This window comes from Mustela erminea, chromosome 6 (genome assembly GCF_009829155.1).
Source record: "Mustela erminea isolate mMusErm1 chromosome 6, mMusErm1.Pri, whole genome shotgun sequence".
Classification (NCBI taxonomy): Eukaryota; Metazoa; Chordata; class Mammalia; order Carnivora; family Mustelidae; genus Mustela; species Mustela erminea.
In genome coordinates this window covers 36,607,915-36,630,906 of record NC_045619.1, presented here as the reverse complement: position 1 = coordinate 36,630,906, position 22,992 = coordinate 36,607,915, and the positions used below count along the sequence as shown (strand labels likewise).

Sequence of the window (22,992 nt, the reverse complement as noted above, 5' to 3'; positions counted from 1 at the left end):
CCTCCCATTTTATAGATAAATCAAGACTTAGAGCAAATAAATACATTATTCATGGCTATACAGAGGTAGATAGTCTGAGAACCACAATTCAAACCTAGTTCTTGCTCATTTATTTATTTATTTATTCATCCCTACTTACTAAGTACCAGGCATTATTCTAGATTCTGAGGAATCCGTAATGAATAAAAATCTTTGTCCTCTTGGATCTTACTTGTCATGTCAGATGGTAATAAGTGCTGTGAAAAAAATTAATAAGAGATCAGAGAGTGTAAGGGTCTTTGAATGGGGTTGCAGTTTTAAGCAGAATTGTCAGAGAAATTTTCACTGAAATGGTGACATTGGAACACAAACCTAAAGGAAGTTAGAGTGAACCATGAAAATACCTGAGAGAAGATGGTTGCGGAGAGAGTTAAAAACAATCACAGAGGCCTGAGTAAGCACATCCCTTATGGGATCTCAGCAGTATTCTAACGGAATTTCTGTGCCTCCTAGAATCCACATTGAACATTTACTGCATGTGTGCTTTGTAAATGTTAAGACAATGTGTCCCATAAGTGAATTTTAAATTAGCTTTATTCAGTTTCAGTTATTACCTTGCACAGAGTAAGCACCTTGGAATTGTTAATTTTTTAATCAGGTTACTTTTTAGCAAGTCAGTTTCTAAATTGCTGTTTCTTTGTGTGATATTTTAATTTTCCTCAAAATTCAACTATGAAAATTTTCTGTTACAATTAAAATATGTAGTTAGATTTTCCCATTTTTAGTTTTATAAGTGACTAATTAAATGTGAAAATGCTTTTGAAATGATTATGGTTACACATGCTTTATACATACAATATTGGAACAGACATATTGTTTCATTTCATATACAACCTGAAATTATTCTGAAGTAGCATAGGCAAAGCTTCCTAGCATATAATTGGATGATATAAATTAACTTTTTAAAAAACAGCAGTATATACATTATTTTCTTCCTTATGTAAGTGATAGGATTATAGAGATACTCAGATATTCATAAAGTTTAATGCATCCTACCTATAATTTTCAAGTTCAGCAAGACAGACTTTAACTTTTGATTGAAGTCTACTGAACAAGTGTAAAAGAGTAAAGCCTAAGTTAATCATCATGAAACTCATAGCCTTAAAATGTTCAGTTACATTTGCACTGAAAATAAGTAAATTTCCATTTTAGAAAACATGTTCATTTCAACTCAGCCAACACTTACGAGCACTTATTGTGCTTCTGGGGGTTTTATCAATAAGAAAAAAAAAAATCACCTGTGATGCTATTGCAGTAGCACCGGTGAGAGTTAATAGAGTGTGAACTCTGTCAGTGATAATGGGGCACGGGGAAGGATGGTGGTTAGTTCCACTATGAAAGACATTTTTACATTAAGATTGATGGGTGACTGGATATGTGGAGCGAGAGCACAGGGAGCATTTAAGATAACATGAAGACTTCAGCTCTGAGTGAGTAAGGACATTATTAAACAAGATAGGAAAGGAAAGGTTTTGGAGAGCACGAGAATATGCATTTCAATTTTGAACCTTTTGAATTAGAGGCATCTGTAGGATATGCATGTAGAAATTAATATAAAACATTTCCATGTCCTTTGAAGATTATTATTAAAGAGGGTACTGTTGATTTTTCATGACATTCTGGGCCATGGGCCAGTTCTAGGCTGTGTGATAGTAATAGTGACCTTTGTCCTAACTCCTGTAACATGGTTAAACCTCAACATTTAGCACATAATTATATTTTATCTTGTATCATGTTCTAAATGTTCTAAATCGCTCTTGTCTCACCTATAATTGTAGACATGAGGGCTGAGATGAGATTTTATTATAACAGGCTCAGCAGTGCTATCGAAGTCCTCCCAGCTGGCCTCAGTGATCACTGCCACCTCAGAATCATAGAATTTGTTTCTCCTAGTATAGCTGCTGATGCTGCAGTAGTGAGTATATTAAAGAATTGCTTTCACTCATCCATTCACCCCCTAACTGAGTGCCTGCCATATGAAGGTATTGTTGCTTTAAAACGGCATGAAGCGGCTGCGTTGCTTTATTTCTAGAAATAGGTACTACAACAAAATCTCATTATAAACCCTTTTTATGTCATTTTCAGAGACATCAGTTGTTCTGTGTGCAAAAATTACTTATTAAATTTCTCAAAATCTTAAAATGACTTCTGGCAGAGCGGGAGGTGTTGAGGGAAATAAAGTGAAAGAATTAAGAACATGAACAAAGTAAATATGAACCATCTTAAGATAGTACCATGGTATGGATCTCTCTGCCAGAGGGAATTCTTGCCAGACCTAATTCTGACAGTCATACACTTGCCTAGCGGTTTTGACTGCTGTCTTTCCTGTTTTCATTTGTTGCCCATTGACCTTATTGCTGTGGCATGCTAATAATTAAATTTGGGAATTACAGGCAAGGGCTGAACACTGCCTTGGTTCACATGCCTTGCCCTTTGGTGTCTGTGCAAATGTGGCTAACATGTAGCCGCTCTAAGTTTTGATTTCTTCCTGGAGATCACCTCATAAGATTGTTCCATTAAATGTAAACTATTGAACGTGGTGCCTGACATGTAGCATATGCACAATAAATATTAGTTATAATTTCAATGAGTTATTGTGAATCTAGTAGTATTCTGTCTTCCTTAAGGTGCTAGATAACATTCAAATAAAATAACAAACATTTATTTTTGAAAATTTAAAAAATGTAAATATGTAAACTATGTAAAATATAAATATATTGATTGTAATTTCTTAGTTTTGAAGCATTATTTATTTCTGTACCTTGAGATTTTCATAATCAGTATGTGTATGTGTAACTTTTCTATCTTTCACTAACAGCATTGATCTCTGCTGTTAAAAAACAAACAAACAAACAAACAAAAAACAACAGAAACCTAGAGATATCCTGGTCTCATATTTACAGAAAATAGCTTCTCCCCTGCCTCTTTACCCGCCTCACCCCTCACTCTCTTTCCCAATTAACCTGTATTACAAGAAACCTCTGTGGAATAGTGATCCAGGGTGTACAAAAAATAAGAATAAATAAAGACAAAGCATGCAATCAACAGAACAGGTACTTCCAGTAGGGGGAGATATTTGCAAAATAATCAAGTCACTTAATATGCTGGTGCAGTGGCAACACATTTAAAAACAAAGCTTTCCCTGAATTTAAAAAAAAAAAAAAAATCCAGCTAACTAATAATTGGGTAAATATTGGCTGAGTAACACTGTGGTTTCTGTTTTGCCAGTTGCCAAACCCAAACTTGTTCTACAAGTACCTAGAGAAGCACTATGAGGAGACTATATACACTGTTACCATTGCCACATAACTTTACTTACAGACTATTTCAGAGGTAGAAGTAAAGATAAGAACATGACCTGCCTTTCTCTCTCTTTTCTGAATCTTTAAAAATTGCTAGTGGAAATTACAGGCTAGATCACTTGAAAACAAAGAAAGTTTAGAGGCTATATTTCGGTAATTCAGAAAGATTTTTTCACAGGTTCTAGTCTGTCTAAATATACTGGTGTAGCTCTAAATGTCATAAACTAATGGATAAAATCAGAACACTATCCTTTCTTTCTTTCTTTCTTTCTTTTTTTTAAGCAGGCTTTGTTAAAAAGATAGTAGCTTTGTAATTTAGATATCCAGATTTCTGAAATTTCTGTGAGGCGTAAAATTAAAAGCAAATAAACATTTAGATCAGGTTGGATTTGGATTTTTTCAAGTATTTTCAGTAGGATAGTTAAGTTGATTTGAACCATTACTTTTCCAACAGAAACATCACATTTCTTTCTGTTGGCAACATTGTCCAATAACTGACTACTATAATATTCCCTCTGCACTTTGAGATTTAATACTCTTATTCTATCACACTCTGAGAAATTGCTGCCCTGGAACTTGGGGATGTTGAGACTGCCCTTAAACCTGAGAGTCTCACTTAATAGTTGACTGAGTTTTCCCCTCTGTATCATGCCTAAATATTTTGATGTGAATTTTATTACTCTTGGCTGTGCTAGTAAATTCAGTTTGTAAAATATCCAGAGAACTTATAATACACAAACTATATCTTAAATAAATTCACTATAGTAATTTTGTAGTTTAAATTTCTATTTAGTTGATTCAGAAATGGAAGTTACAGGTCTCTACCAATTCTTTTTTTTTTTTTTTTTTTTTTATTTATTTTTTATTTCCAGCATAACAGTATTCATTATTTTTGCACCACACCCCGTGCTCCATGCAATCCGTGCCCTCTATAATACCCACCACCTGGTACCCCAACCTCCCACCCCCCGTCCCTTCAAAACCCTCAGATTGTTTTTCAGAGTCCATAGTCTCTCATGGTTCACCTCCCCTTCCAATTTCCCCCAACTCCCTTCTCCACTCTAAGTCCCCGTGTCCTCCATGCTATTTGTTATGCTCCACAAATAAGTGAAACCATATGATAATTGACTCTCTCTGCTTGACTTATTTCACTCAGCATAATCTCTTCCAGTCCCGTCCATGTTGCTACAAAAGTTGGGTATTCATCCTTTCTGATGGAGGCATAATACTCTATCCCAGGGGTACAGGTCTGTGAATCACCAGGTTTACACACTTCACAGCACTCACCAAAGCCCATACCCTCCCCAATGTCCATAATCCCACCCCCTTCTCCCAAACCCCCTCCCCCCAGCAACCCTCAGTTTGTTTTGTGAGATTAAAAGTCACTTATGGTTTGTCTCCCTCCCAATCCCATCTTGTTTCATTTATTCTTCTCCTACCCACTTAAGCCCCCATGTTGCATCACCACTTCCTCATATCAAGGAGATCATATGATAGTTGTCTTTCTCTGCTTGACTTATTTCGCTAAGCATGATACGCTCTAGTTCCATCCATGTTGTCGCAAATGGCAAGATTTCATTTCTTTTGATGGCTGCATAGTATTCCATTGTGTATATATACCACATCTTCTTGATCCATTCATCTGTTGATGGACATCTAGGTTCTTTCCATAGTTTGGCTATTGTGGACATTGCTGCTATAAACATTCGGGTGCATGTGTCTACCAATTCTTGATTAACATGGTAAACATCACCAACAACTTAGTAGATAGTAGCTTTAAAAGGATACTAATCTTAAACATGTTGGTTTTATTTAGAGTTCTGTAAGCCTTCATGAACTTTCTTCTTTTTATTTTTGCTAGAATCATTCTTCTTTGTGTTTGAATGAATTTTTATAATTTTATAAGTAACTGTGGAACGTCGGCTATGCTAGAATAGACTTCATAGTGTATAGTTTGGTTTCTCTGGTAGAACCAAAGTTGTTTCCTGAATTGTACCATTCTTTCATTTCATAAGGTGAGCATTTTAAATACTTTATTTAAACAATGGATGTGTGGGGCTTTTTAATTATTGAAAGGACTCTTCAGTGAATGAACTTAATTAGACTGATCCATCCAAAGAGTTTACTTGAACCACTATGGACACATTGGAATGCCCTTTTTGTAAGCTTCCTAAATAAATATATAAAAATGGCCATAGAAAATTGAAATTGAGCAAATAAAAAGCAACTCTATCAGTTATATGTGTTTCCATCTAGTCCATTAGAATAGATGAGATTATGCTGCAGTAATAAACCTAAAAGCTCAGTGACTAAAAAAAAACGAAGTTTACTTTTCCTTTGTATTGTAGCCCATGGTAGTTTGGCATCAGTGATGTGCATGTCATAGTCACTCAAGGACTCAGCTTCCATCTTGACACATACTTCAGTGATTAACAGTTCTGGGAAAAGAAGGCATAGCAAATCCTCCAGTTCTTTAAACTTCTGTTTGAAATGGCATAGTTCACTTCAGTGAGATGTGTCCACACCAGAATTCAACAGGACACAGGCTGCTCACGCAGAGAGGTACCAATATTTGCAGTATAACAGTTGACCATACTCTTCTTGAGGAGTGAGCATGTGGGAATCATCAGTAGGTCATATAGTAAACTTACAGAATATATGGCTTAAAACTGACTAGGGAAAAAATGAACTGTTTTCACCTAATTTTAACATGACGAGTTTTAAAACTCGTATTGACAGTGCATTGAACACACACACATGCAAAATTTCTCCATGGTCTGAATGATGCAGGGGCTCTTTTACAGTAACATCTCTACCACTGGGGACATTGCCATTGTTCCACACACAATGTGCACAGGGAATAACAGTGTAGTGTAGACTGATTGCCTTTAAATTCACAGTTGTAGGTCAGCCAGGACTATCCATAAATTTAATGACCACATTACAGTGTAGCAGGATTTTAAACTTTTATTTTGCTGCTGGGGTTTTTTTTTTTATTTGTTTGTTTTTAGGAAGATAAAAAAGGCCAAATTTTAATTTTAATTTGGAGTTTAGTTATATAATTGTGTACACTCTTAAGAGAAAACTGAGTGCTGTAAATAACTAATAGCTGAATTAACAAATACAGTGGAACCATTAGCGATATTGTCAAAATTCAAACAAAATGAAAATATTATAGTTTGTTCTAAAGATCCAGTGTTTTTCATTTATTTTTTTTTAACTCTCACACAAATTAGCATTAACTAGTTATTGCTAACATTACTCTTTTTATCCTGATCTTTTTAGGTATTACTAATTTTCCCAAAATATTTTGTGAAACTTCCCAGAAGCTGGTGAGTGTGGAAGCCTTTGCTCTGGCTGTGAGATATTATTCTGTACAGAACTTGGGAATATGTACTCCTTTTGAGCAGTTATGTACAGCCCTTCAAGGAAGTAAAAAACAGAGAACTGGTAAGTGTGTATGTATGTTTTTTTTTAGTTATTAGAAGCAATATACTGTTGGGACTCCTGGATGGCTCAGTTGGTTAAGCGGCTGCCTTCGGCTCAGGTCATGATCCCAGCGTCCTGGGATCGAGTCCCACATCGGGCTCCTTGCTTGGCAGGGAGCCTGCTTCTCCCTCTGCCTCTAGCCTGCCACTCTGTCTGCCTGTGCTTGCGCTCTCTCTCTCTCTCTCTAACAAATAAATAAAATCTTAAAAAAAAAAAAAAGCAATATACTGTTCATATATATTCATGTATTCTTTCCAACATGTTCTTAGTTTATTGTTCTGTCACTGCTTTTCTATCATGAGCACTGCTAGATTGGCTTATACTTAGATAAGTAGGTTTTCTTATGCATTGTATTGTATAGAACTACTTAGTTACTGATCTCCACATTTTTTTCCCTACATTTTAGTCATTATCAGTCTTTTTCTTTGTAATTAATTGGGGTTTTTTTTGTGTGTCAAGGTACATTTTTACTTTTTATTTTGTTTTTTTAAGATTTTACTTATTTGAGAGAGAGAGATGGTAAGAGAGCACAGTGGAGGAGCAGGGAGAAGGAGAAGCAGGCTTCCCGCTGAGCAGGGAGCCGGTGTGGGGCTCAATCCCAGGACCCCAGGATCATGATCTAAGCCAAAGGCAGACACTTAACCAAGTGAGCCACCCAGGCACCCCTCAAGGAACATTTTTTTCTTAACATAATGTTTAATGTTTACATAATGTTCTATGGATCTTCTTATTTATGTTCTTAATTCAAATTTTGATTCATAGCAGATAAATGGAGATCTACCATGCAGACACAGTGGAATCTCTATATTATTTTCATATGTAATTACAGAAAACATGAACATTAACTGATGATTTTTTATTACATTTTGTTTCTTTAATAGCAGTATTTTAATTTTGTTTTATTTTTGTTCAGGTGAAAACGTGAAACCAGATGAATTTATGAATTTGAAAAAATCTCATGAAGTTCAGGCCATGTCAGAGCTGATCAGCAGTATTGCTGATTACTATGGGATAAAGCAGGTAAGAGAATTTCTTTGTATTTTCAGGTGTTAAAATTAGTGCCTTTTTTGGGTATCATTTACATTCTTATCTGTGATCATTGTCTAGCCTTTAAATGTTATTAAATAATAGCTAATGTTAGTTATGTCGGACACTTCAAATATGTGCTCTCATTTCCCAGTACAGTGTGAGTATAAAAAATTTATACTAAAAATGAGGTATGACTATTCACGTTTTGCCACCAGTTTTACTCTTTTAAATTATCTTCACTAAGTTTCTGTCTTGAAGCAGCATTATGGTAATGACATTCTGCAAAATGGTTTGCCACTGGTGTTCTCAGAACCTGGGTTACCAAGCTGTGGTCTGGGGTACCTGCCTCATGATAGTAACTCTGAGAAACTATGTTTTAGGATTAGAATTCTTTCATGGTGTCAGAATCACAGTGCATTCCTGTTGTGAAAAGTAACTTTTGTGAAACAGTAATGTCTAAAAACAGATATTAAAATAAAATCAAATATTGCCTATATTGACCTATAAAAATAGTAAGTTAATTTACTTATCCCTGGCTTGTAAAAATAGTAAATTATTTTTCTTATTTCTACAAGAACATCTGTGGGGGTAGTGGAGAATCTTCCCTCCTTCAGTTTCTGTTAGGTGTTAGAATATTTTCCGTGGATTCTTCCAGACTTGTGGAGAGTTTGAGGGTAATTAGAAAACTATCACAGCTCGGGCTAGGCATGCAAAACCACTTGTGGCAGCATAGATCTCTAGGTTAATGGCTAGAGGCAAGAGTTAAGGCAGTAATTTTCAACCTTTTCTTGAGTGTATCATACCTAGCGGTACCTATCTGGATCAGTAAGAGGCTCACCATGGTAGTTATACTCACCTGAAGTAAAAGGGGCAATTAAACAGTAATAAACTAGTGCTATACATATTACATGGATGGATATTAGGAACATAAAATTGAGTGAAAAACTGAACAGTTATATAGAGGACTACATATTTTATGGTACCATTTTTTAAAGCTTTTAAGCAAAATAATGGTATATTCTTAATGCAAAAAAAAGTACATGCAAAACAGCTCATAAAGAAGCAAGGGAATCATAATTTGGGAATAGTTGTTACTTCTGGCTGAGAAAGCAGTGAGCTGAGATATGGAAGGAAAACCTAGGTATGTGCAGTGGAAATACTCATATTTTCATTCATAGGATGGCTGGTGAGTTCATTGTTATAGCAGATACTATTGGATGCTAACCCAAATATTCTCTGACATTTCATGGTATGCCAGCCTACCTTCTACCTGACAGTATCTGCATTTTCCCCTGTGGGTTTTTTCTGGCTGCCAAAACAAAGCATTACTTGTCTGTAGGTTCTGGATATTAACTCTTCCCTTTGAACAGCCTTGAATTAATGATTAATGAAAGTTGGTATACAAATACATCAACTCCTTGACATTTCAGGTAGGATGATTCTGAGGTATGTGTTGTATGCTAGCTTCTACAGTGGTATTTTTCTTAATGGCACAGATTTTTTTTTTTTTTTAAAGATTTTATTTATTTATTTATTTGACAGACAGAGATCACAAGTAGACAGAGAGGCAGGCAGAGAGGGGGGAAAGCAGGCTCCCTGCTAAGCAGAGAGCCGGATGTGGGGCTTCATCCCAGGACCCTGGGACTATGACCTGAGCCGAAGGCAGAGGCTTTAACCCACGGAGCCACCCAGGTGCCCCAATAGCACAGCTTTTATTGCGCTGCCTTCCTTTCTCCTTTTCAGCTCTCTACTTCCCTCCCAAATAATTGACTTATACTTAAATCTTTGTGGTAGAATCTGCTCTGTGGGGACACCTGAGTGGCTCATTGGGTTGCGCCTCTGCCTTCCGCTCAGGCCATGATCTCAGGGTCCTGGGATGGAGTCCCTCATTGGGCTTGCTGCTTGGTGGGGAGCCTGCTTCCCCTCTATGCCTACTTGTGATCTCTCTCTCTCTCAAATAAATAAATAAAATTTTTTAAAAAGAAAGAAAGAAAAAAAAAAAGAATCTGCTCTATGATAACCCAAACTAACATAAGTGCTATTTATTGTTGTGCTTCATAACTTTACATTTAAACTACATTTATTCTTTATTTATATGAACTATTATATAATAAATAACTTTAAATTCATACAGCAGATTACTGTATTGCTAAAGTGTAGAGAAAAAGAATTTGAAATACTTTAATATATCATGTTAGACCTGCTTTCAGGGAACTCTATTATAGCACTAAGTCCTGTTCTTAGGAAATGAAAACCTAAGTTAACAGACTTACAAAGTCTTTCTCTTCAAATCCCTTTATAGCAATATTTAATTCTCACAATAGTAAAGTTTAAGATCTATTGTATATGTACAGCTTTTACTTTTAAAATGTAGGTTTAATAAATACAGATTTCATGGGGATAGATGGAAATCCAGATTCCAAAATACCTAACTTTACTAATGACCATAGACACCAGAGAAGAAAACAAAACAGAATTCATTTTTGCCTCAGCCACACTGCTCCCTGTTTGCCTTTTGCCTCTCTTACTCACATTACCAAGGCTTCTTAATTTTTATTTCTAAAATGTGTTTATTCATTCATACCTTCATACATGCATACTTTAATAGATATTTCATTAGCTCCTACCGTGTGTCAGGCAACGTTATAGATACTGAGGATGGAGTAGTGAACAAAACGAATGATATCTTTGCCTCATGGCATTTACATTCTAGTGGGGAGAGATAGATAATAAATTGATTGTACGTATATTTTGGGGGGCGTGCCTGGGTGGCTCAGTGGGTTAAGCCTCTGCCTTTGACTCAGGTCATGATCTCAGGGGCCTGGATTGAGTCCTGCATTGGGCTCTCTACTCAGCAGGGAGCCTGCTTCCCCCCTCTGTCTCTGCCTGCCTCTCTGCCTACTTGTGATCTTTCTCTCTGTCAAATAAATAAATAGAATCTTTTTTTAAAAAAAGTGTATATTTTTGTGTGTGTTGATGTAGTTTAAAGAGATAAAGTAAAAAGCAAAAGGAAGTAGCTAATTCAGAGATGGGAGATTAAAGTTTTTGATTACGAAGGAACAAATAAGAACTCATTTTAAACTCATTTGAATTAAGGCTTCCTTCAGGAGGTAAGAATTACTCATTAGAATATCTGGACAGAAAACTTTTCAGATAGAAGGGATAACATGCTCAGTGGCCCTAGAGTGGGAATATGTCTGATGTGTTCTTGAAAGAGCCTGAAAGCCAGGTCAGCTCCAGTAGAGAGATTAAGGGCAAAGTAGTAAGAGCTGGGGTTGGAGTGGTAGAAGGCAGTTCATAAAATTGTAGTCTTGGAGGCCATTGTGATATTTTGGGCTTTTATCCTGATGAGGTGAGAAATCGTTGGCCACACTGGATCACTCTGGTTGCTGTGTTGAGGGCTGTTACAAAGCAGATATTTTCACTGTCTTTGTCTTTCTTAACCATAGTCTTTTTAGACATTCAGGCTGGTTCTCTCCCGAAATTGGTTCCTGCTTGAACACGTCAGGAGTTTTCAGTTAAGGCATAAATCCCAATAACAAAGGAGGTTAGTAAGGAAGAGATAAGATGAAAGAGTTGATGAGAGATTTTGCTAAGAGGAGTCTTGTGATCAGACTTTGTTTTGTTCTCTTGAATATAGACTTAAGGGAAAGGAGCAGGGAGACTACTGAGGAGGTCGTTGCAGTAAGGTAGCTTAGGGGCAGTTGCTAAGATTATGGATTTGCTCACAGTTCACATGGAAGCTCTGAGAAAAAGCAAGGCGTCTTAATTTCCACCTGGAAGTAAGTATGGAGATATCATCAACTATGATGGAGAATATTATGGGAAGAGCAGGTTTTACAGATATCAAGAACTTGGTTTTGAAAATACTAAATTTGAGACTTCTATTAGGTATTCAGGTGGAAATGTTTAGTAGACTTTGGTTATATGAATATGAAATTCATGGGAGAATTTCATACTAGAATTATAAATTTGGAAGTCATTAACCTAGAATGGTAATTAGATCTCTAGGTCAGACAACAAAATATAACTCTTCTAGATGCTGAACTCTAGGAAGCAAACCGAGGGTTGCTGAAGGTGGGAGATTGGGTGATGGGCAGTAAGGAGGGCACTTGATGTCATGAGCGCTGCGTGTTATATGCAGCTGATGAATCAGTAAATTCTACCTCTAAAACTAATATAAAAAAAAGATACTGTGAATCTCCTTATTTAAAAACAAAAAAGATGTAACTGTGTGAAGGAATGGCTATGTTAATTAGCTTGCCTGTAGTAATCATTTCATTATGTATATCAAAACATCATGTTGTATGCCTTAAATACAATTTTTATTAAAAAAAGCAGACTCAAAAAAATATATAACTCTTCTATATGAAGTGTATTACCATACTAATAGTGTTAAGAAATGTCATCTCTAAATGTGACAATTTTTCTGTGGTAAAGTCTCCTAAACAGAGTTAGGAGACTAGGAAGATACCTCCCGCCAGGCATTGGACTGGAAAGTCCTTTCTTTTCAATCCAATAAGATGATCAGAAAGGACAATCCTACTCTGAGTAAAGGACAAAAGGGGCGCCTGTGTGGCTCAGTGGGTTAAAGCCTCTGCCTTCAGCTCAGGTCATGATCTCAGGGTCCTTGGATCGAGCCCTGCATCGGGCTCTCTGCTCAGCGGGGAGCCTGCTTCCTCCTCTCTCTCTCTCTGCCTGCCTCTCTGCCTACTTGTGATCTCTCTCTCTCTCTGTCAAATAAATAAATAAAATCTTAAAAAAAAAAAAAAAGGACAAGAGATAAGGATGGTGGAGATTTTGTTACTCAGACCAAATAGTTTGAAGGCAAAAAGTTTTACAGTTTATGATACCTAATTGCAGAGAGATTTTCATTGTATTGCTCACATGACATATGCTCCTAAAAGACCAGTCTGGAGGGGGATAATAAAAGTCAACTTGGATTAATAAAATAGTAGAGTAAGTCAGCTGACAGATTTCTTAGGAAAATTCACCTATTACTGAAAAGGTTTTTAGATATAATATTTTGAAGACATGATTCTTAGAGTTTCCACAGCCATCTTAACAACCAGAGAAGTTACAAATAAGATGTTCCAAAGGCTGTATGTGGTTGAGCCTCTGAATGGTTCAGCCACTGTACCACCAGATTTCTTTTTTTTTTTTTTAAAGATTTTATTTATTTATCAGAGAGAGAGGGAGGAAGAGAGCGAGCATAGGCAGACAGAGTGGCAGACAGAGGCAGAGGGAGAAGCAGGCTCCCTGCCGAGCAAGGAGCCCGATGTGGGACTCAATCCCAGGACGCTGGGATCATGACCTGAGCCGAAGGCAGCTGCTTAACCAACTGAGCCACCCAGGCGTCCCACCACCACCAGATTTCTTAAGTGAAGTGAATTTTCTTCATTGTTCAAAACTTGATGTTCTGTTACTTGCAGCCAGCATATTCTTGATTCACAAGTGGAATTGCCATAAACAGATATAGGAACAAAATCAGTTACCTCTTGGTAAGAAAACATTTACACTGTAGGAACAAATGTGCTTATGCTTATAAACAACCCACTGGTTGCTGACTTGAAGGCTGTTATCAGTGTCAGTAAGTGTGTTTCATAGAAAGAAAGGACTAGAGAGCTTTGCTTTTTTTGGAGATTCAGATAGGGGAGAACTGACTAATAGTTTCTACTGTATGGCCCTTGTATTCCTGAATATGGGTTTGGTATCTTCAGTTAGATTGTAATTCCTTAAAATTAAGATATATAATGCTTCTGTATTTCCCATAAACCTTCCCCAGAAATAAACATTAAAAAGGGCAGAGGGAATTCTTTGTAAACTTATTTATGGGAATTATGTGATGGAGTCTTACCTACAAACTGCTTAAATTGTAAGACTTTGATATTTTTGAGGATTTAATTAATGGCATTATTTCAAATATATGTTTCCTTGAGTGGCTCATACTTACATCAGTGTTTAACTGATTTTAGGATAGACCTAAGATTAGATGCTGATTTTTATGATGGTATTCCTATAATTGTTCATTTGTTTCTTATGAAATGATATGCCAGTACAATAACAATCTTGATTTCTTGTAATCTTGTAATATTTCTTTTATTTTTAGTTTTACTGAGGTATAATTTATATATTTGCCAGTTCTAGATGTACATTTTGGTGAATTTGGTATGTGCAATTGTGTAGTCACCACCATAATAAAAGTATTTGCCACCATAAAAAGTTTCTTTATGCCTTTCTGCAAGTTATTTCCTTTTCCACTCTCAGGCAACTGCTGACCTGCTTGTAGTTGTGTTTTGTTTTGTTTTGACATAAACTCTATCCACAACATGGTGCTCAAACTCACAACTCAGACTCAAACTCACAACTCAAACTCACAACCCTGAGATCAAGACTCATATGCACTATCGACTGAACCAGCCAGGCACATGTGACCAACTTGTAGTTATGAATTTTCTAGAATATCATATAGACGGAATCAAATAGGATGAAGACTTTTTTTTCTTTTAAAATTTTATTTATTTGACAGAGAGAGCGAGAGCAGGAACACAAGCAGGAGGAGTGGGAGAGGGAGAAGCAGGCTTCCCACCAATCAGAGAGCCCAGTATGGAGTTCAATCCCAGGACACTGGGATCGCTACTCGAGCCCAAGGTAGACGCTTAACAACTGAGCCACCCATGCGCCCCAGGATGAGGACTTTTGTGTTTGATTTGTTTCCTCCAGCATATAACTTTTGAGAGTCATCAATGTTGTATTTACTCTTTGTTTTTCTTTATGCCATGGTATAAATATACTATAATTTGTTTTGCCATTTACAAGTTAATGGACATTTGCGATGTTACCATTTTTTTTTTTAGCTTCTTTGAATATTCACATACAAAACGTTGTGTGGACATGTTTTCATTTATCTTTGGCAAAGAGCCTGAAATGGGATTTGTAGGTCATATAATAGGTGTATGTTTTAACTTTATGATAAGCTACCCAGTGTTTTTCAAAGTGCCTGTACCACTTTACATTTGTGTACTTCTCATTATGATTTTAATTTGCACTTCCCTGATGACTAGTGATTTCGGGTTCCTTTTCGTATTGGCCATTTGTCTATCTTCTTTTGTGAAGTGTGCATTCAAATATTTTGCCAGTTTTTAAGTTTACTTTTTTTTCTTAAGATTTTATTTATTTATCAGATCACAAGTAGGCAAAGAGGCAGACAGAGAGAGAGGGTGAAGCAGGCTCCCTGCCAAGCAGAGAACCTGATGCCTGCTGATCCTAGGACGCTGGGATCATGACCTGAGCCGAAGGCAGAGGCTTTAACCCACTGAGCCACCCAGGCGCCCCACTTATCTTATTTTTGAATTGTAAGAATTTTTTATATGTTCTGCATACAAATCATTGGTCAGATATATGTTTTACAAATTTTTTTTTTTTTAAGATTTATTTGACAAATTGAGAGAGAGCACAAGCAGGGGGAGTGGCAGGCAGAGAGAGAGGGAGAAGCAGGCTCCCTGATGAGCAAGGAGCCGGACATGGGACTTGATCCCAGAACTCTGAGATCATGACTTGAGTCCAAGGCAGACACTTAACAACTGAGCCACCAATGTGGCCTGATATTTCTTTTTTTTAACTATTTTTAATAGCAAAATTTTTAGGGGCCCCTGGATGGCTCAGTGGGTTGGGCCGCTGCCTTCGGCTCAGGTCATGATCTCAGGGTCCTGGGATCGAGTCCCGCATCGGGCTCTCTGCTCAGCAGGGAGCCTGCTTCCTCCTCTCTCTCTCTCTGCCTGCCTCTCTGCCTGCCTCTCTGCCTACTTGTGATCTCTCTCTGTCAAATAAATAAAATAAAATAAAAAATCTTTGAAAAAAAATGGACTTAATTAAAATAAAAAATTTTGCTATTTTTTTTTTATTAGTTCTTTTGTAGCAAATACTTTTTGTGTCCTACATAAGAAATCTTTGCCCGTTCAGTATCACAAAGATGTTCTCATGCTTTCTTCCAGAATTTAATAGTTTTTACTATGATATTAAGATATGTGATACACTTTTAACTAAATTTTGTTTTTGCTGTGTGACAAGCAAAGTTCACTTTTTCCCTGGACAGACGTCCATTATACTAGCATCATTTGGTAAAAAGATTATCTTCTCTATTGGATTACTTTAGCCATTTTGTCAAAAATCAATTATATAGGTTTGGGTCTATTTCCATATGCTGTTCTTTTCTGTTGATTTACTTATCTGTTTTTATACCAGTACTATGCTGTTTTTGTTAGTGCAGTTTTATATTAATTCCTAAATCAGGGTGAATCTTCTAACCTTATTCTTTTTCAAAATTGTTTTGGTTATTCTGGGTACTCTGCCTTTTCATATCAACTATAATATCTACTTGTCAATTTTTTAAAGAAACCCTGCTGGGATTTTGATTAGGATTGTTTTGAATCTGTAAGTCATTTTGGGCATCTTCATTTTGAGTCTGCCATTTTGTGAGCATGGTGTATCTTTATTTAGATCTTTCGATTTTTTCTCTGCTTTTATAGTTTTCGGTGAATAGGCCTTGAAGAACCTTCATTAAATTTATTCTTAGATATTCTATTTTCTTGCTATTTTAATTCACTTGGTTTTAAATTTTATTTTCTCATTGTTCTTTGCTACTGTATTGTATATGTTCTGATGGTTCATTATTAATTTCTAACAATCCTGTATCCTGACACATTGCTAAATTCACTTGCTAGTTCTGTTAATTTTGTATATTTCTTTAGATTTTTTGCAGATGCAAATCATGTTGTCTATGAAGAAAGACAGTTTTTTCCCCCATATTTATATCTTCTACATCTTTTCCTTGACTTATTATACTGTCTAGAACCTCTTTTAAAATGTCTAATAAAAATGATGAAAATGGTTTTTAGTAGGAATCAAAAAATTAAAAAACATAACAGGTTGTATAAATTATACGACCCTTTCTTTACTTGCTTTTAAAAAAGATACTGAGAATGCTTTCTGTTCTCATCTGACTAAAGTACTTACTTCATTCTGTTTTTCTTACTTTAGGTAATTGACCTGGGTTCTGGAAAAGGCTACCTAAGCTCTTTTTTGTCCTTGAAGTATGGCTTAAAAGTTTATGGAATTGATTCATCAAATACCAATACTCATGGAGCTGAGGAGAGAAACAGGAAATTGAAGAAACATTGGAAAGTCTACCATACTCGGTCAAAATTAGATGCCAATGGACTGGCATTAAAAATGACAAAAGAAAGGAAAGTGCAAGATGAAATTAAGTATAAAGTAGATATTGAAGGAATATGTAACAGCAGTCCTGCGAATCAAGAAAAGATGTCTACCTCAGATTTTTTGCCAGATTTTTCAAATTCTGTGATTTCTAACATTAGAACACAAATGGAAAACCTACATGTATATTCACATCAAGAAGAAAACTTGTGTTTTGAAAATGCCTTTTCTGTTATAGACCTTTTGCCTACTAATGCCATAGAACCTGCTTTATTCCAGACACCTAAGACAAAAATGTCTGAAACAAATAAAGAGAGAAGAAAACATATATCAAAGTCAAGTGAATTAAATATATATTCACCTTTAACATCTGTTATCACTGCTGATTCACAACTACAGGATATTATTAAAGATCTGGAGGTGATTTCACTTTTGATTTCCTTAATTTGTAAAAATGCTCTAAGACATAGAATTAACTTTTAATAGTAGTTTCCTTAACTTAATCTTATTCTAAAGAACCAAGAAATATGATCAGAGGCTATATGCAAACTATTATAAGAATCTAATATAAGATTAGCTGGAAAAATGTTTCATTTTCTTTCTTTCTTTTTTTTTTTTTTAAGATTTTATTATTTATTTATTTGACAGACAGAGATCACAAGTAGGCAGAAATGCAGGCAGATAGAGAGAAAGGGAAGCAGGCCCCCGGCAAGCAGAGAGCCCGATGTGGGGCTCGATCCCAGGACCCTGGTGGGATCATGACCTGAGCTGAAGACAAGAGTCTCTAACTCTCTGAGCCACCCAGGTGCCCCTGGAAAAATGTTTCTTGAGTCCTATAGTGAATTAGCCCTTTAATAACCCAAATTAACCAATACTTTCCCTCCCCTCCCCATAATGCCCATATACAATACTTAAATATTTTACTATCGGGACAAAATAGTGATTGCATATTTTTGACTGACACCTGATAGTAATATTAATTAATATTATATGATGAATATAGTGAAGAATGATATTAAATATTCCTGTATTATCTTTCAGGAAAGCTTAGCTAATTTTTTTTTTAAGATTTTATTTATTTATTTGATAGAGATTACAAGTAGGCAGAGAGGCACACAGAGAGAGAGAGGAAGGGAAGCAGGCTCCCCACTGAGCAGAGAGCCCAATGCGGGGCTCAATCCCAGGACCCTGGGATCATGACCTGAGCGGAAGGCAGAGGCTTTAACCCATTGAGCCACCCAAGTGCCTCTAGCTTAGCTAAATTTAAAGAGAAATTTATACCTCTGTTGTATTACCCCTAATTAGCAATAGACACTTCCTCTCTAAATTCCTTTCTACTTACAATGTTGCAACATCTAAGTAAAACCTACCCAAACTAGTCATCTGGAAAACAGAAGAGTTGCACAGCACTCCAAAAACTTTGAAGGCTGTGGCGGTTGAAGCAACTGAATGTTCTGTCAGGTTGAAGCTACTTATAGGTACAGTTTTTTTGTTTAGAAAATTTAGACTTAAGCCTTGCTTAAGGTCTGAATACGTGGGCTAAAAAAACATTTTTAGTAGATAACTTGAGTAAAGTAATTGTATTTGTTCTGAAGATAGTTATAAAAATATACTTTATTCACAACTTAATATGCCTATTATTTTGAATTTATAATAACATGACGATAAGAATAGAAAACACTTACTGAATTTTATTGTGTGCTAGAGATTGTACTAATATATGAGTATTAGCTTACTTAAGTTTTACAACAACCCATTGAGATAGGTACTATTATTATCCTCATTTTATAGAGGAGCAAGTTAAGACACGGAAGAGTTAAAACAAACTTGGTATATTGATTAAGATCTGTAAGTGTATGTGTGTGCCCATTCTGTACATGTGTACATTTTAAAAATGTTTACTGAATTTAGTATTGCCATATTTGATAAAATGAATAAACTATACTTTTTGGTGTTGGAGTAGAAATGCCACCTTAGAACCATTTATTCTTTTTTTTTTTTTTAAGATTTTATTTATTTATTTGACAGAGATCAGAAGTAGGCAGAGGGGCAGGCAGAGAGAGGGAGAAGCAGGCTCCCAACTGAGCAGAGAGCCTGACGCAGGGCTCGATTCCAGGACCCTGGGATCATGACCTGAGACGTAGGCAGAAGCTTTAACCCACTGAACCACACCCAGGCACCCCAGCAGCATTTATTTTTTATGACTAAGTTTTGGCAGGCAGTTTGTAAAGAAGTAAATAAAAATATTGACTTGAAGCTATAAATGTGTCTCAGATCACAAGTTTGTCCTCGTAAGACATGCTTTGTTTGTCCAATCTTTAATTTGACTAGTTGTTAAGCACGTATTAGTTGTAAAAGAGATCAGAAAATTCAAATGGTCAAGTAACAAAAAACATTAGAATATCAACTCGGAAGTATGCTAGTTGTGATAAAAAAAAAATCAGTCATTTTACCTATAAAGGAAATGATTCTTCATTTAAAATAAACATATACTAATTTCCAGGTAGAATTTGATCATTTTTTTAAAGCTCCATATATTCTAATGAACATTTAAAAACTTCACCTGGAATGTTTTTCTAGCCTTCCTTTTAATTGCCAAAATGTATTTTTTCTTCTCATTTTTAAAGGATTGTTTGATGGTAGGTCTGCATACTTGTGGTGATCTTGCTCCAAACACTCTTCGAATATTTACTGCCAAATCTGAAATCAAGGGAGTTTGCAGTGTGGGCTGTTGCTACCACCTCTTATCTGAAGAGTTTGAAAACCCACATAAAGGTACAGAATTTTCCATATCTCTTAATTATATTTATTTGAGCATAACAGCTATTTTCTATCTCTCCTTTTTTTATTGTTGACAGTAACACTTTGAATTAACATTTGAGAGAATACCGGATCTAATATTCTTGTGATTTTAATGTTACATCAAATGAAATTTGATATGCTATCACGTTATGTGTTTTATTGTATTTTCTTTGTTCAGAAAGAAACACTAGCTTTAATGAATGCTAAAAACTGTAAATATTTAAAGATTTTATGTGGTACGTTTTAGACAACTTCTGTTTAAAAATACTTGTATGATATACATTTACTTAAATAGTAAAGCTAAGTTATTTTGAGATGAATATATAGTTGCAAAGTTTGCTTTCATTTCTAAAGCCTCTGTTTTGTAAGCTGTATTGATATTTCTTAAAAAAAAAAAAAGAAAGAAAGAAAAGTTCCTTATTGTATTTTGAAGAGTCCGCATACTCCTGTTTTAAAAATCTGCACGATTAGGGCACCTGGGTGGCTCAGTGGGTTAAGCGTCTGCCTTTGGCTCAGGTCATGATCTTAGGGTCCTGGGATTGAGCCCTGCATTGGGCTCTCTGCTCAGTGGGGAACCTGTTTCCCCTCCCCCTCTGGCTGTCTCTCTGCCTACTTGTGATCTCTCTCTCTCTATTTCAAATAAATAAAATCTTGCAAAAAAATCTGCATAACTACACAGTTACATCAAAATAGTATTCAGACTACTCCCTGAACTGAGAAGGTGCCTGAGGAATAAAGTACAGAGTACTTTGGTAGGACTTGGAACATCTCATAGCCCTTCATCCAGAGCAACACCTGAAACTCCTCTGTCTGATCCATTTTATATGTTCTATCTGTCCATGAGATATGCTTTCAAAACCACTGGTTCAGATTAAATGGTTATTTAGTCTATTAACATTAGCAGTTCTCTTTTCTGTTAGTATACTGAAGTCTTTATCAACATCCACCATCCCTTGCTAAGAATTTTTACATCAGGAAGATGTGTGCATATGGATGGTATTGTATGCTCTTCTCAGTTTTAAAAGCCAGGTGAATATGAAATTTTAATTATTTTTCAATTAGCCATGTCCAAGAAACAAAAATTATGATTGTATTATTCTACTGAAATTTGACTGGATGAAACAGAGATTATTCTTAAAACTGACAAAGATTTTTTTGTGAAATAAAAGTTAATTGAGTTTGAATTCTTTTATGTGTCTTAAAAATTTTTTAGGAAAAGATTCACAAAAGTTGTGAAGATACAGAAATACACAAGTGAGAGAAAGCAAACTGGCAAAAAGTTAACCACAGTTCGATTTACATGGAGAATATTTATATCTTTTTTATGACTTTTCTCTGAGTGCAGAAATTTTCAACATAAACATTTGGGGGAAAAAAGTGAACCTTAAATAGAAAAAAGTATAGCAAAGTATATACACAAATATTTACATTATTGTACAGTCTTATTTCCTATTTTTCCTAAAAGAAATGAAGAATGACCTTCAAAACAATCACAGTTGTACAGCTCTTAAAATATTAAATGAATAGTGTTTTCCTGCATCAGCAATAGCATAAAATTTTATGTAGGGGAGGTTTGGTTCTTAGTTCAACAGCTTCCTGTTCTGTAGGTACAATTAAATATTTTTGTTGTTGTTGTTGTTGTTGTTGTTGTTTTAAATAATTGGCTCATTTGGGATAGGTATAGATGCCTGGTGTCTTCTTCAGTTCATAAGTATTGTTCTATAGTATAAGACCTTTCATTTCAGCTCTCTTCTTCCTTCTTTCATTTTTTCATCATCATTCCCCCAAAGATGCCTTCCCCTTCCAAAGGACCTCCTCCTCTTCAGGCAGTACCCTTTTAGGACTGCTATCTCTGGTCCTTCTGGGCCTTTGCAGCCATTGTTCTGTATCATCACGTTTCAGACGTAGCCTCAATATTTCCCACCCTGGATGAAATCCTCTTTTTTGGCTTTGTTCTTTGCTCTCTGTCACACCCATTTTTCCCCACCTGATTCTCCCTCTGGACTGATCTCTCAGCTGGTTCTGTGAGTTTAGGATGTTTATTTACTAACATATTTAAATCAAAATTTGTAGTATAATTACAGCTTATTAGTAATTTTATTCTCTATCTGGTTTTTGTAGAACATATAAAGAAATTCAGATTTAACTGACTCATTATTTTATGGCAACCAGGAAGTGCCATTGGTACATTTTTCATCTCATGTCTAGTTCTTTAACTCTATTCCTAAAGGGCTTGGTAAAAGCTGCTTGCTAGAGTAGAAAAAAATTAAGAGAGTGATTAGTTACTTCTTTGCCAATCAATATTACATCAGCCTTTAGGGTTTTTTTTTTTTTTTTTAAGATTTATTTATTTATTTTAGAGAGAGCATGCACACAAGTATGTGTGAGCGAAGGGAGGGGCGGAGTCGGGGGAGAGAGAATCCTCAAGCAGACTTTTGCTGAGTGTGGATCCCAACACTGGCTCAATCCCAGGACTCCAAGATCATGACCTGAGGTGAAGTTGAGAGTTGGCTGCCCAACTGACTGAGCTGCCCAGGTGCCCCAGTACCTTTTCTAAGATAGCATTGCATTAAACTGTTGACAAGTATTTATTGACTATGTATTTGAATTAAAATGAACAATATATTTGCAAAGGTCATGTTCAGTGGAGAGGCCTTTGAAGAATCTGGAAGGGGAGGGAAGATAGGTGAATCTACATCTTCAGTAACTCCCACTTCTTTCCTGCCATGGGAAAATCTGATATATATGTATATGGGTCTTTAGAGTGTAGAAACTGGTTTTTATTCATTTTTGTATCTTTAAAACTAAGCACATTGCCTCAGACATGATACATGGAGATCAATATTTGTATAATGTATGTAATAGATAATCAAGGACAAGTGACAAGCAATAGAAAAAAAGTTCACTATCACTGTATTGGCAGCTACAGATCATACTGGTAGGAGAAAATATAATTGAATAAACATTTCTTGACTAGCTACTATTTTCAAGGCATGGAACTTGACACTGTAGACTAATAGAGGGAGATTGGGAGGGCCTCATAAAAAGTCAGTACTTTGGGAAAGAAGTAAAAAAACTCAAATAGATGCCAAGTAGAGTTCAGTTCAGTTCAGCA

General features: G+C 35.8%; 1 protein-coding gene across 9 annotated transcripts in view; it reads left to right on the top strand.

Annotated features, from left to right (window-relative positions):
- The window catches only part of METTL25 (methyltransferase like 25), a 143,796-nt gene that overhangs the window by 17,113 nt on the left and 103,691 nt on the right, over nucleotides 1-22,992 (top strand). For 8 of the 9 annotated variants that reach the window (XR_004286733.1, XR_004286734.1, XM_032346883.1 and 5 more), the window contains exons 2-5: nucleotides 6,627-6,791; nucleotides 7,744-7,850; nucleotides 16,899-17,495; nucleotides 19,703-19,850. Coding sequence is in view for 7 of the 9 variants with exons in the window: in XM_032346883.1 (XP_032202774.1) it covers nucleotides 6,627-6,791; nucleotides 7,744-7,850; nucleotides 16,899-17,495; nucleotides 19,703-19,850 (1,017 nt within the window). In the remaining 2 variants the exon portion in view is untranslated. Of the gene's footprint in view, nucleotides 1-5,262; nucleotides 5,904-6,626; nucleotides 6,792-7,743; nucleotides 7,851-16,898; nucleotides 17,496-19,702; nucleotides 19,851-22,992 lie in introns of those variants that run through there. The other variant, XM_032346884.1, reaches the window with a different exon arrangement.